Consider the following 14,881-nt stretch of genomic DNA (forward strand, 5'->3'; position numbering starts at 1 on the left):
TTTTCTCCATTATTAATATTTCATAATGCTGTGCTTTCCTTTTAAAAATTTAAATATGCTCTCAATTCCTATTTTTTTGTGGGGGGAGGGGGATAAAACTCTCCCTGCACGCTCACCTCCAGAGAACACACTATGTGACTTTACTTAAATCTTGCCTTTCTCCAAAAGAAGACCACTTCTTTTGCAGATGTTCCAAGAGATGGTATAAAACACAGGGCCTAAAATTAAGGTTATAATTTTTGTAGATACCTAATTTTGCTTCTATACAATTTTTATTCTTGTATGTGAAAAACATCTTGGTTCATGACATCCATTTTAACGTCACTGGTATCCATGCAGGTCTACCTTCCATGGGTAATTTCAGCCTTGAATTTCAAAGTCTTCTTCTCTAGTCCCGAATCTTGTCATAGGGTATGAATTTAACATCCATGTGAAAGGCATAGGCAACCAAATTAGTCTTAAAATTCACTGACGCCTCATCTCTTTAGTAAATTTAATTTCTACACCATCTCAAATGCCTTATGATTACAATGATGTCTAGAACTGTTGTCTTAGAAATTGTAAAGCTCAACATTTTACAATTTGACCACAACTTTCGCTTGAATATTCAAATTTCCTAATGTTTACACTCCAAGTACAATTACACTTTTTTTTAAACCTTCAGTAGTGAATTTTTAGAGGTCTTTTAAGTGCTTGCTACAAAATCTGGCATTTGTCTTCTGAATATTTATTATGGCCCATCTACCTTGGCCTTTATCCCAGTATGTAGATCATGGGCAATTAGGGAAATGACTTTAGTTCCCAGAGCCAATGATGGAGAGAAAGTTCATGTCAGAAATGATAGTGGGGTCTTATTACAGGCAATGTCAACTCCCAAGCTCCACCCAAGAATGTTCCTGTGCAAATCTGTAATGTCAATACAGTTTCAATGGCAGCCACCCAGCATGGAGAAACCCCAGCTGATGGCTGATTTCATTGCCTGTTTTGCTTTTGAGAGTAATTAGCTAGACTGGCCAATGAACAGGGCTAGTTTGGCAGGCCCAAATTTCTGCAGAAAACTATAAATCTGAGAAGTATAATAATATTGCTCAAGTGATCAGGGTCAGAAATTAAATGTCTCATTAAGTATCAAGCACAGGCTGGCTGTGCTCTGGATCCAGGAAACCACACAGGGTAAGGGGGGTGGGGTTAGGGGAGATGGGAACTTAAGAGCAGTCAACAGTTGAGTTGGCTTTGCCTGCACCTAACCCTGTGTTCTACACTGATAATTCGCATCTCTTCTGATAAACCAAATCTTCTTTTAGTGAAAAGGTGTTGAGGTTGATGCTTCAGTTATTTCCTTCTAAAAATGGGAGGAATCTGCAATCTCTTCGAAGTTCTCTATTTGAATGATTTATCTTTCAGTTTATGGTATTGTGATTTCTTACCTGATACACACTGATAATAAGATGAAAAACACCTTGAAGTGCTCCAGGGTTAGAAAGGGCTGTCATCAGCCTCTGTCTTGGTCTGGATGACAAGATATACATATCTGTAAGCTCTATCCTGCCAGCAAGAAGGCTGTTTAAAAATCCAAGCAAGATACAGAAACAGAGGTCGTTGCTTGGTCTCAGGAAAGCCAACACATCTTTTTATGGTTTTGAAATATCAGTTACCACATCTGCTATATTTTTGTAGCAGATTAGAACTTGGAATCCCTCTTGACAAAATAGCTACAATTTTTTGGAACTGGTTGATGGTGTACCCAAGGGTTCATGAGTTGGAAGCTTGGTCCCTAGCATGTCAATATTGAGAGGTGACAAGACCTTTAAAAGGTGCAACTCAGTTGGAGGTCACTGGATCCCTGGGGACACTGCCTTTGGTTGGAGTAGATGCAGATATTGTGGGATCCTGGTTAGTTCTCATGAAAGGGTTGTTATAAGACAGCAAGCCCATCTTTCTTGCTTCCTGTCTCAACATATGGCTTTCTCCCTCTTACACACTTTCTTGCAATTATACATTAACCATGAAGGGATTCTTCCATGGGGCCCTTACCAGAGACAATCAGATGGTGGCACTATGCCCTGGTACTTCTAGAACTGTGAGATAAATTAACCTCTTTTCATTATAAAACACCCAATCATAGGTATTTCATTTTAGTAACAGAAAATGGACTAAAATAAAAGCTATCTTTATTCTGCTGCATTGTACCACAATATAGTAAAATTTTAAGGAGGAATACTTGTGGTGTATATAGACTTATACACACATAGGCTTTTTAGTTTAAATTCTTATTCTTGCTTAGTAGATTAACCAAATTCTAACTTTAATAATATTTTTTTCCTTTGGGAACTGGGTAAATGAGGAATTGAAATTATTCAGTTAAAGGCCAATAAGAATATATTTTAGATATATGTGATTTATCAATGTATTTGTTTCAGTCTTAATTGAAAATAGATTACAACTAATTCTCCCTCCATTTTGTGTCTTGCACTGAAAGAATCAAGGTAATTCTCCAAGGAGACCATTTTAAGTATATGGAAGCCAGTTTCTACCAATCTCCTAAAAGGCACAGAGTTAAGAATTAACTAGCCAGTATATACATTGCTACATGATTCAAATCTGCAACTAAATTGCCCCATTCAGTCCTTTATAGCATCAGAGTCTGTGATAAATAGCCCATCTTCACTTTCAAAATAGATCCAGTCACTGTTAAACAATGTATTAGAACAATGGAAAATATCCCATTCTAAAACATCAGGCAAAAATACTGAGTAGTTCAAAGTCTGACAATGTTTAAATTGCACTGTATTTATTTTGCACAATTAGGATCAAAATGAAAGAAAAAGTTCTTACCATGTGCGGGCAAGCAGCCTGAACTGAAAGATATGTCATCAATAGCTACAACTACATCCTGTTCATGAGTTGCAATCATTTGACCTTGAAAGACAACCTGCACGAGAAGAGCAAAACAGAACAAAACACAAAGCAAAGAACATCACTGTGCCATTGTTACAGAAGAACATCAACAAGTAAGAAACATGCTACTTCCTAGAAGCACTTGAGTTACCATCCTGCCAATTCCAAGAAAAAGGAGTCAAAACAAATACTCTCTAGAACAAGAAAATGTGCAGTCATCATGGTACCACACGGGTGTCTGGCAAAGGTAAGGTAACATGTTTGTGAGGTGAAACAAAGCTTATCTTATTTCTATCCCACAACTATCTTCATGTTTATTCCCCATGTGGCCTGTCCATATGTTTAGCAATTTCCATTTTTTGAATACAGGTTTCATTTTAGCATCTTTTTTTTTGTACTGGGGATTGAACTCGGGGGCACTCGACCACTGAGCTACATCCCCAGCCCTATTTTGTGTTTTATTTAGAGACAGGGTCTCCTGAGCTACTTAGCATCTCACTTTTGCTGAGGATGGCTTTGAATTCAGTATCCTCCTGCATCAGCCTCTTGAACCACTAGGATTATAAGCATGTGCACCACGCCTGGCTCTGATTCTTAGCATCTTGCAACCATTCCCCATTTTCACTTCTGATTCTTGGTATTTGATTCCCAGTATTGCCTTTGATATCCTCGGGTTGTATTCTTGTATCTCCTACACCATTATCAACACATAGCTTTGGGATATTGATGGAAAATGCACTGTTCAGCAACTTGTTAAAATGACTGACTTTTATGTTGTGATATGGAGCCAGCCCAAGTCTACACCAGGAAGAAATAATCTAGTATGATTAATCCAAGAAATCTGGAAAGAAGTCACTATCCAATTTCTAATTCCCTATTAGAAAGTTGGTGTGTTAGTAGAGTTTTATTCTGCCTCACTAATGAATACTAATGCTCTTTGAAATCTCATCCACAGATGTATTAAAAGCATATGTATTGTTCAAACTTGCTTATAATATAAACACCTTTATTTCAGAAACTCAGTGCTACTTCTTAGGTCCACTGTTGGTGTGGATACAGTACACCATAGCAGATCATATTGCTGTGCTAAATTCACTTTTGTTCTTGTCCAACACATCATTCTAACATATTTCTTTCCAAACAGGAGTCACTTCTAATTTATAATATGCTTTGTTTTCTCCTCAAATTGGATGCCTTACCTCACTCGTGTTCCAACAGTGTTACCTGAAGTCTGCTTCTCCGCAATGTTCAGAGCTCCAAAATGGCTTTAGAATTGCATTCTCTTTTAGTGCCATGTCCAGTCAGATCCCTTAAGCCTATTTTTCTTCCATTCCTATCACCACTCCTGTACCCTCTTGCCCAACCTATTGAATTTTAAATTACTTTTTGCTTTAATCCTCTTGTTAGGGTTTTAAACAGATATTCTGCACTTATTTGATTCTGTTAAATTACATGTTAATTTGGTATAACTGAAGAAACTTATTGTGAAAACTGGCTGCCATTTGAGCCCAGGGACTCAGCAAGAGGAAAACATTTTTTTTTTTCTCAGAAGAAGAACTATTTCTCTATGTGTAGGGAGATTTACTAATGGCTACAAAACACAAAGTCCATCAGGCAAAAATAAACAGCCTAGGTAAATAGATTTTCTAAAAAGATTTTCCAGGGATTTGGGCTAGGATATGACAAAATGGCTGAAGATACAGGTCTCAGGAAGAATTACCAACAGTCAGAGGCTGAGCTGGCTGCAGGGAGTAACCTTTCTAGGAAAAGTGGTGTCTTCCTTTTCTTGTGTTTTCTAAAATTTTGTCAAATATTTTTTTCCCCAAACACAGACAGAAAGGGAAACCACACACACACATACACACACACACAGAGAAGCAAATCATAAGGGAGTAATGGAGTTGAGATCTTGGCAACATCTCAGGGATCAGACACAGCCTGCACTGACCCCTAGTAAACATGAGGCAACTTTCTTTTTCCCCAGGTATTTTGAGAAAAGATGACCCCTGAATGTAGAAAGGGGGGGGGGGGGTGTCAATGCCAAACCATTTGATTTAAATGTTAGAGGAAGCTGCAATGGAAAATGAGCCCCAGACATAGGGCCACTTAAATTACATTAGTAACAACATGACTAGAAACTCATAATCATATGTATGGCACTAGAGTTGTCTGTAATGGTAGTATGCATTCAATTTATTTCTGAAGCCAACCTTCGAAACATCAGAAGAGTCCAGTAATTTTTCCCCATCATGTGTTCATATAATAAATAGTTTTGAATTATAACTTTGAAAAAAGTGAGTGTAGAATTTTAAAATTAAGGAACAATTGATATTTTTAATGAATGACTCATTTTTTGGTTTTTATTAATTAAGTCTATTCTTTATAAGTAAAAGGCTACTGAGAGCTCTTCAGTGTTTTTTTAAAAAATATATCAAAAAAATTACAAGGAGATAACAGCATATTTAAAAACTGTTTCATAGCTGGGGTTGTAGCTCAGTGGTAGAGCACTTACCAAGCATGACAAGGAACTGGGGCCAATCTCCAGCAAAAAAAAAAAAAAAAAAAAAAACAAGTCTACAATTCACTATCATTTAGTTTAACAATCCAAACAACCAACTTGAAAACTACAGTGATATGTTAGTAATATAATATTTATTCCTTCCTATAAGATCCCTGCAACAACCATCACCAAACTTTCAAAAAATCTTGCAGACAAAGGAGTGGGGCAGATTTCATTTGAATTTGTAACTGAATTCTACTGCATAGTTGATTTGTTTTATTCTTTGCCTTCTTGAAAATTTTAGAATGATATAAACTTCACTGCTTACATATGCAAGTTTTATAAACATGATTGAGATTCTTCACCATCGTGTAATACCTAATATTATTTCCCCCAACATGGCCAACAAGACAGAAGAATATTTAATAAGTTAGATGCAACAGATTTGACCCAATCTGGAGGCTTTGTTCTTTCTCTTTTCTCCTATATTTTCTAAATTCCCATAATGCTTTAACATGATACAGAAAATTATTATGGCTTAGTGACTAAGTGATTATCTGAAATGAAACTACACTAGATTCTAAGCTGATATGGGATTTAGGAGGTTATTCACCTCTTGAAGCTTAGAAGAATCCTCCTGTTAACGATGGTGTAAATCATCATTCTACCTGAGAGGATTTTCTTGAAAGGCCAGTTAGATTATGTGTATAAGAGACTCAACATAATTTCTCACCCATAAATGCTCAACAAGTGCTAGTTGTTATTCCTTTAACGTCTTCAGAAACTTTCTGAAATGCTGCCTCCTATGCCATTGCTTGTTTATATAGTTGTATTTTTTCAGAAATTGTCCTCCCTCAATTTTATTAAGGGATAAACCTAGAATTTTACAGATGAACACAATAAAGTCCCCAAGCAGAGCCAGCTCCGGACGCTTTCTCAAAAGTCCATGCTAAGCTGGAATCTAGCTGGGCTTTTAACTACCAGAAGTCAGCATGGAGGGGAAATTACAGAAAACAGAATAATTCTCAGGGGCTCGTGAGTTGATGAGGCAGCAAATGCTGTTTGGAGATGCTGATTACAAAATTCCCTCAAATAAGCCTCTGACGAAAGCTTTTCAGGAATAAGATACTAGAGGGTGGCAGGCCATATTACCAGCACAGCACATCTCTGTGGCCCACCGAACAATAGCAAATGAACATCTGCTCTCTTGCTGACAGGATAAAACCAAAACATACCTGCGGTCTTAAAAGATTAGTGTAGTCGAAGGATTCCAACAGAATCGCACAGTTTACTGTTTTACCCAGCCTTTAAGGTAGAAGCACTGTTCCTATCAGCAATAAAGTTATTTGGGGAATTCTTTCACCATCAACTCTGTTTAGAAGTTTTAAAAGATGTATAAATAGTGACAAAGCATGTGTGTGTGGACAAGATTCTCATCTCAGTCCTTAAAGTTGATACAGTTTTGGAGAGAAAAGGCAATTCAGCAAATTCTCCCTCCCAAATCTAGTCGATGTGACTAAGTCCCCACAAAAGCAATCTTGGTTTAATTTGGTTGCTTTTGTTGTTTCTGTTAAGAAAAGACAGACACCAGGGACCAAGAAGAGGGGGGTTTAAAAAATAAACTAGAAACTTCTCTAGCAATTAGTAACAAACGCCCAAATTTTCACAGTGAACTAGAATATATTACCGTTGTTCAGAGGAATTCATTCTGGATACCACACCTCACCAAAGCCACCGATGTGTTCAGGGTCCCCCCAAATGTCAAACATCTTCTTTTAACATGGTGCTAGAGAACTTCCTTGCCCAGTGCATCCCAAGTACCTCAAAAGAACAACTCATTTGTAGGAAGACTTAAATGCCTGATGTCTTAAGTGCCTTTTACCCCCAGTAAACACACATAGATACTTGACTTCAAGAGAGTACAAAGTCTGGCTGGGCATGGTGGCACATGCCTGTAATCCCAGCAGCTTGGGAGGCTGAAGCAGGAAGATGGCAAGTTCAAAGCCAGTCTCAGCAACTTAGTGGGGCACTTAGCAACTCAGTGAAACCCTGTATCTAATAAAATATTTTTAAAAGAATGGGGATGTGGCTTAGTGGCAATCCCCAGTACCCCCCCCCAAAAAAAGTACAAAGTCTCAAACTATAGAATTGTGATTCCTCTTAAGTCTATGTGCCATTGGACCATCTACTAAATGATTTTTTAAATCTCCCTTTAGTGACAAATTGGTGCCAAATTTACCAACGCCAGAAAATTCCAATTTGGGTAATTTTATGATGTCAATTAAGGAAATATTCCCTTCTTATATCTTGTAATTTGACATTTACAATAAGGTATCTTGCTTATTTGTTTATCCTTTTCCTATTAATCACCCAAAATAGCTAAAGGCAATATTGAATTAAATTCATTCCCTATTTTAAACAAGTACTGAGGTCATCACATATCAGATTATTTGCTGTAGAATGAAATTATTATTAAATCAAAAAATCAATTATTATATCATCCTAAATTGATAAAGGAAACCTATGGGGAGTAAATTGATCTACAAACCAGGTTAGGAAGCTAATTGATTAGGAATAAAATGCTTTAAGTGACAAATTTTGCTTAGCTGTCCCAATGTTAAAATATATGCCACTTTTCCAAGAACTCTTGCAATAATCATAGATTAAAATTTCTACCATGCCTATGTTTATTAAGCTGCATAAAATGTTTGTCTTATGTAGGCTTTCATTGGATTTAATTCTCAAAATTATTTAGGAAAATAAAGACTGTGATGAATCGAGCTTAACCATGAGATAAATGTGACAATTACTCTCTTTCAACACCATTCGGAATTAGTATTTAAGTCAAACAGTTTCTTTCCTCATTACCAAAGATTATTCTCTTCTCTCAAAAGCATGAGAAAACTCTGAAAGGAAAATGATTCTAAGAGAAAAGAAATGAAAAGAAAGAGGAGGTTAAAAAAGCAAGGAAAACACAAAAAAAATCCAAAAAAAATTGGAAAATGACATTATAGTTTACAGATACATCTATATATCTTAAAATGTATCCACTTTAACTTATTACACAAATTCAAGACTTCACTGTTAAACTGTCTTTTCCTTAGGGTGACCAGCACATGTGTTCACTTTCAGTACTTGAAAGTCCTTGGAAATCCCTCAGCCCCTGGCAAATTGAGTGAACCACTTTATTTTTAATTCATCTGTGTTAAAAATCCGGTTTTTGTCACTTTCCCTTTAAAAGGCATAGCTGGAGCCTGAAATACACATACCTGAAAGTTCTTTGAGCTCTGGATTTTGATGACATTTCTTTCCCATCGATTTTGGAGCTTGGCTGTGTTTTGCCATAAGTTCCCAACAGGACCACCACGTTCGGTTTGAAGACCTACCATCAATTTGCCATTCACGTGGTTCAAGAAGTGATAAAATGTAATCTGCAAAAAAAGAAAAAAAGAAAAAGAATTATTACCCAAACAATTACAATAAAGAAATCTCTAAATGTGACAAAGTATTTTAAATGCTGTTTACTTTCAAATACCTGACAAGCATGTTGGTCATTAGTCGGAAGGAAAAGTCTGCTTCTCAAGTTTGAGGAATTACCATCCACTCTGGAGACCAGTGAGAGGAAGTGGGCTGAGAGAACCAAGAGTCAGGGCATCAGAGTCAGAGTGATTGCTGGCAAATATATTCAAGCCACCAGTGGTGATTCATGGCCACATCCACATTAGGCCAATATGATTTTGTTTAAAGAATGAAAAACTACACTACACTATTTGCTGTTGTAAATGGCCTAATTAGTACTTTTACTTCTATATATTGCCCAGTGAAATAACTAATTGTGATTGTACTCCCTATAATGTTACTACAGGCTACAGTCCACAACCCAATTTATCACATTGACATAGAAAATGACAACCCTGCAAAAAATGGTATCCAGTGCAAACATTATACTGAGCTTGCTTACCAAAATAAGCACTTCAATGAAGAATTCAAAAGAGATCATTTACTCTGCTTTTGTTTCAAAAGGCTTGGATCAAATAGTCCCAGCTTTTTCCAGGAGTATGAGAAACAACCAAGCCCTGACAGGCTTGTGTTTGCTACCACACAGATAAAGCCAATGACTGTGGCTGTTTAAAAGCCATAAAATAAATATTGAACATTCTCTGGGCTTTCATAGATTTCCTGCAATGCTTTACAAGGGAGAGAGAGAGAGAGAGAGAGAGAGAGAAAATTATGCTGATGATTTTGATGACATATTTTCCAAAGTTATTCAATAGTATGTTAGAGCTGGATTGGAAATCAAATCTAATTGTCACACCATTAAAAGAATTCATTATAAAACTATAAAATCTAAGGAACTTCTTCCCTATTCTTATTCAAAAATTGTACCCTAACTAACTCAAAACAGTGATGTCATTGCTTGTACATAGAGACAGAGGCATAATTAAAATCACTTCAAAGAATACACTTTGGAATTATTATATGTGAAATTCAGATGAAGAGCTGGTAACATGGTGTATAAGTGGACAATCATTAATTTGCTCTTGCAGCAGGCAAACATATTAAACAAGTATAATCTAATAAGCATAATGAACCATATGGATATATTGTTTTAGGTTTAAATAATACTATTAGCAGTACAAATGGTAATAGCATTTAGTAAGTTTTAAATTACTGTTAATAAATATTCAACTACTTAAAAAAATCCATGAGATATACAAAACAATTTTCATTTATAAATAATATTAATCATATATTTTTTTTAATTTTGGTGTTACAAATCAGCTGTGACACTGATTTTATCAGTGTCAGTTTATCCATTTTTATACATTTTATGATTTCTTCAGCCATGTGAATGGCAAATTGATAGTAGGTCTTCAAACTGAATGTGGTGGTCCTGTTGGGAACTTAATAATAAAAATATTATTGCAAATGTTAATAGTAAGTTAGAATTTGCAATAATAGTTTTCAAATTGTACTAGAATTATTTAAATTTTTAAGCACAGCATTTTATAAATATAAACTGTCATTTGTTACATGCTATAGCACTACAAATTATTCTGTGTTTTGTCAAATATTAAATGAAGGTTAATGTTTAGGTTATAAGAGAAAGCAGAGTTTTAAATCTGGAAACAGCTTGAGTTCCTCTGACATTGGCCCTAATAATAAACTTTTTTCTTTCATGAGAGGGAGGAAGAGGAAGAACAGAAGCAGCAGCAATGGCATTGGAAATATACCCAACAGCAAGATCTTCTTTCTACCTTTAATTCCAAGTTAGTGACAAGAGCAAGTGTTTTTAGGGTACACTCCGTTTACCTTGCATCTTCTAACAGAGTACAGAATTCAATTCATGGTTGGAGATGTTTCTTGGAGAGGACTATTACCTGGCAAAACATTCTCTAATTTTTTAAGAAGACATTAGTCATCATGTTTACTTATGAGAGAAAGAGGTAAACCTTCGGCAACCAAACGTTTTTCACATATGCCACCTTTAGCACGCCATACTCCTGGTAGCTTTGACCATCAGAAAGAGACCATACAAAGCTCTTGGATAACAAAAACTGCCTCATGTATCCGATATTCTCTCCTACTCTTCGAAGCCACATAACAATACACCTGTTATACACACATACCACCCCCACACTTCCTTCTTCATCATCACGTATACTGTTCATCTCTATACCACACACTTCTCAGTAAGTTACATGATTCATGTATTTCCATTTTGTGCTGAACCCATTAAAGCAAATGCATAACCTATCTTTAAAACTCACGTATTAAAAAATCTTGTGATCATGTTTTTAATTATTAAATTAAAAAAAAAAACAGAAACAAAAACATCAGGATTTCGTGTATCTTAAATGCTTATGCTAGACGGCTTTTTAAAAAATATTTTTCTCAGTAACTGGGTGTAGGAATGAAATTCTAACATAAACCAAGTTGGATGACACCAAAAGTGAGTGAGTAAAATACAAAGGCAACAGATACCATGAATCAAGTTTTGAAAGCTAAATCAAATAACTTTGGCAATGGAACCCAGCAATCTTGACCTTCGGGACAGATAAGGGAGAGATTTCAGTTTCACTTTCCCAACTATTCAGAGGAAGGCTTGTATTTCCTCCTTTTCCTAAGTTCTGAGTGATTAATGAGGCTGAATGTAAGCAGAAGAAACATAAATCCTATCACATGTGATATTGTAAGCAGTTGGCTCAAAGGAGCTAAAAAAAAAAAAAAAAAGCGAGCATTTTAACAGTGAGATAATATCAGTTCTAATAATATTTCCCCCCAAAATAGCTGCAGGAACAGATCATCATAACAAAATGCACAGCCTAAGGCAAAGGTTAAAGTATCCAACTTTATAAAGATGAGAAAAGTATGTTCATCATTGTCAGAAATATGGCTGAGTTCAGAAAACAAATAATAGTTTTAGATATAAATCCCTTCAAGTTGTGATTTCTAATTACTAATCTCTGTTTCTGTCAAATCATAAATTTTGTCTCATACCTGTTCATTGAACTCACAAAGCTCTACACTACCAGATAATACTTGAGAAAATTTTATCTCTTAGAGGATAAGTTCAAATAGTCATCCCTTATCATTGCTTGCAAATGCTATCTGAGTGTGGCCATATCAACTTCTGTCTGCCATCAGTGACAAAGGGCAAGGTGAGCCACTTTATAAGATAATAAAACATGCAGTAAAACATGAAGGTGATATTAGTGAAAATAACACAGTAAAGACCTCTGAAAATTTTCTCTTCCATAAAGGCAATTTTTAAAACTGTAAACATGGTCAGCATTTACTTTTACAGGGCTCTAGATAAGAGCTAACCTGGAGATCTTCTACTGAAGAAAAAAATGAATTTCAGTAAAAACAGAGAGTTTTATTTGTTTTGCTGTATTTGTTTTAGCTTGCCCTCATCTTGTAGTACACTCTTGAGCTACATGGTACCTTTGAAAAAATAACATCCAGCATTCTCATGTGGCCGGCACACAGAAAAGTAAAATGCAGTCAGAGCTTTGCCAAAACCTGATTTTCATATAGTTGCCATTATTTGGCCTGTCTGGTGGATCTTTGACAGATATCACTTAAAATGCTGTTGAAATTTAACATAATGATAGCTCTCTCATTGCAAAATATTTCTTCATTAGAAAGATTTGCTGAAAACAACTAGTGGCAAGTGTTTTAACTTCACTATTGTGAGGCAGTGTACAACAGTTGAGGAAAATGATCAACTAATAATAAAACTCATGGGGATAAGATGTTGACTGGGGCTTTGAAAAGTTCCAGTATATTTCTGCAAATCTGGAGGGATGAATGAGTGCATGGGTAGAACTTGTACATGCTCTAGAAAGCATCTGAAAATCTAAGCTCTCTTGTCTAGCTGACCTTGGGGCTTTTGGAGAGCAGGAAATGAAAACCAGACAGAGTTATCAGTTTCATACTAAGAGCTGAAGTTATAGCCCAAGACAAAGATAGGAATCCTTCAGCAAGCACTGAAATATTTATTGGTTCTAGAATGCCTGTTCTGAACATTTGAGATGTCCTTCCCAAAACAAATGTGTTGAAACCTAATCAACATAGGATAGTAGTTTAAAGATGGAGGCTGTTGGAAGTAGGGTCGTGAAGGCAGAATTCTCATGTATGGGAAAGGTGGTCCTGAAAAAAACTGCCTTGGCCCTTCCACCACATGAGGAAATAGAGTTTAGTGTATGAACCAGGAAGGAGCCTTCACCAGAGGCTGAATCTGCTGCCTCCTTGATCTTGAACTTCCCAGTCTCTGGGACTATGAGGAATAAATTCGTGTCATTTGTAAGCTACTCAGTTTATGGGATATTGTTCTAGCTATATTGTTTAGTAACTAAGACACAAGCACTTAAGAAATAGTCTCTGAAACCATTACATAATCAATAAGCTGATCAAATGGAGAATTCAGTGGCCCAACATGGCAAGAATAGAGACCCTACAGAATTAGTTCAGAAAAGGCACTAAATTAAAGGGGGAAAAATTGAACAAAAACAATTACAACAAATTGCAATAACAACAAACCCAGGGGGAGAGTAGGAGGCATATGATTTCCATAGGAAATACTGTTTAAAATGTGCAGTTTCAAAAATAAAACAACTTTAAAAACATAAAGAAATAAGAAAGTGTGATGCATACAGAGAGAGAAAGCCATCAAGAGAAAGTATCTTTGAGATAGGCAAATCTCATGAGTCAAAGACTTCAAATCAACTATCACAAATATTTTGAAGAACTAAAAGAAACCGTGTCTAAAGAATTAAAGAAACTATCAGAATTGTGTCCCATAAAAGAGGGACACAACAGCTGGGTGAGATACGTCAACTACTCCAGAGGCTAAGACAGGAGGAGCACAAATTTGAGGTCAGCCTCAGCAATTTAACAAGACCCTGTCTCAAAAGGAAAAATAGAAAGGACTGAGAATGGTAGCTCAGTGGTAAAGCAACCCTGGGTTCAATCCCCAGTACCAAAATAAATAAATAAGGACACATTTAATGGCTAGGCCACTCAATAAAGAGGTATATAATAAAAATCAGTAACTAACTATTATAATTGATTATGTAATTGATAGATATCTTTAATTATGATTCAGTGTTGATGGGCACAAAATACATAAAGATATAGTTTTTGGCAATTACAGTACAAAAGAGGAAAGAATAAGGCAACATAGGATCAAATTTGTTGTATACTCTTGGATTTAGTTGGTATTACTCCAAATTCAGTTGCTTTAAATTAAGATGTTAAATATAACCTGTAAATCAATTACTAATAAAATAACTCAGAAATATAAAAATGTGAGTAAAAACTAAGAAATTGATATGCTACATTATAAATTATCTATTTAACACAAAATATAGTAATTTAAGAAAAGAGTGACACTTGATCTACCTGATAAATGGCATCTACAGATAACACTAAACATAATACCTAATGGTCAAATATTGAAAAAAAATCCCCTAATAGGAACAACTCAAGGATGTCTGCCATCACCACTTCTAATTAACATTTTGCTAAAGTTTCTATCCAGCAATGAGACAAGGAAATAAAATGAAAAGCATTCAAAATGGAAACAAAAAGTAAAACTATTTCTATTTACAGATATCACAAGCTCATATATAAAGGAACCCAAGGAACCACCAAATAATAAAATTATAATGAACGTAAGTTTGGCAAATTGTAGGATACAAAATCAATATGCAAATCAGCTGCATTTCTCTACACTGACAATGAAAAACTTGAAAGTGAAATTAAGAAAAAAAATCTCATTTACAATAGCCTCAAAAAAATCCAATACTTAGAAATAAGTTTACCAAGCTGGGAATGGTGGCACACATCTGTAATCCCAGCAGCTTGGAGGCTGAGGCAGGAGGATTGCAAGTTCAAAGCCAGCCTCAGCAGCAGAGAGGTGCTAAGCAACTCAGTGAGACCCAGTCTTTAAATAAAATACAAAATAGTTCTGGGGAT

The 14,881-nt window shown here is 35.7% G+C and overlaps 1 protein-coding gene across 1 annotated transcript in view; it reads right to left on the reverse strand.

Moving 5' to 3' along the window:
* The window catches only part of Malrd1 (MAM and LDL receptor class A domain containing 1), a 670,952-nt gene that overhangs the window by 623,130 nt on the left and 32,941 nt on the right, over positions 1 to 14,881 (reverse strand). Inside the window, exons 3-5 of the mRNA XM_046423053.1 lie at positions 8,934 to 9,028; positions 8,668 to 8,829; positions 2,836 to 2,932 (exon numbers count right to left, since the gene is read on the reverse strand). Of these exons, the coding sequence (XP_046279009.1) occupies positions 2,836 to 2,932; positions 8,668 to 8,829; positions 8,934 to 9,028 (354 nt within the window). The remainder of the gene's footprint in view (positions 1 to 2,835; positions 2,933 to 8,667; positions 8,830 to 8,933; positions 9,029 to 14,881) is intronic.

This window comes from Marmota monax, unplaced genomic scaffold (genome assembly GCF_021218885.2).
Source record: "Marmota monax isolate L192 unplaced genomic scaffold, Marmota_monax_Labrador192_F-V1.1 WCK01_AAM20220418_F8-fsc00098, whole genome shotgun sequence".
In the NCBI taxonomy this organism is placed as follows: domain Eukaryota; kingdom Metazoa; phylum Chordata; class Mammalia; order Rodentia; family Sciuridae; genus Marmota; species Marmota monax.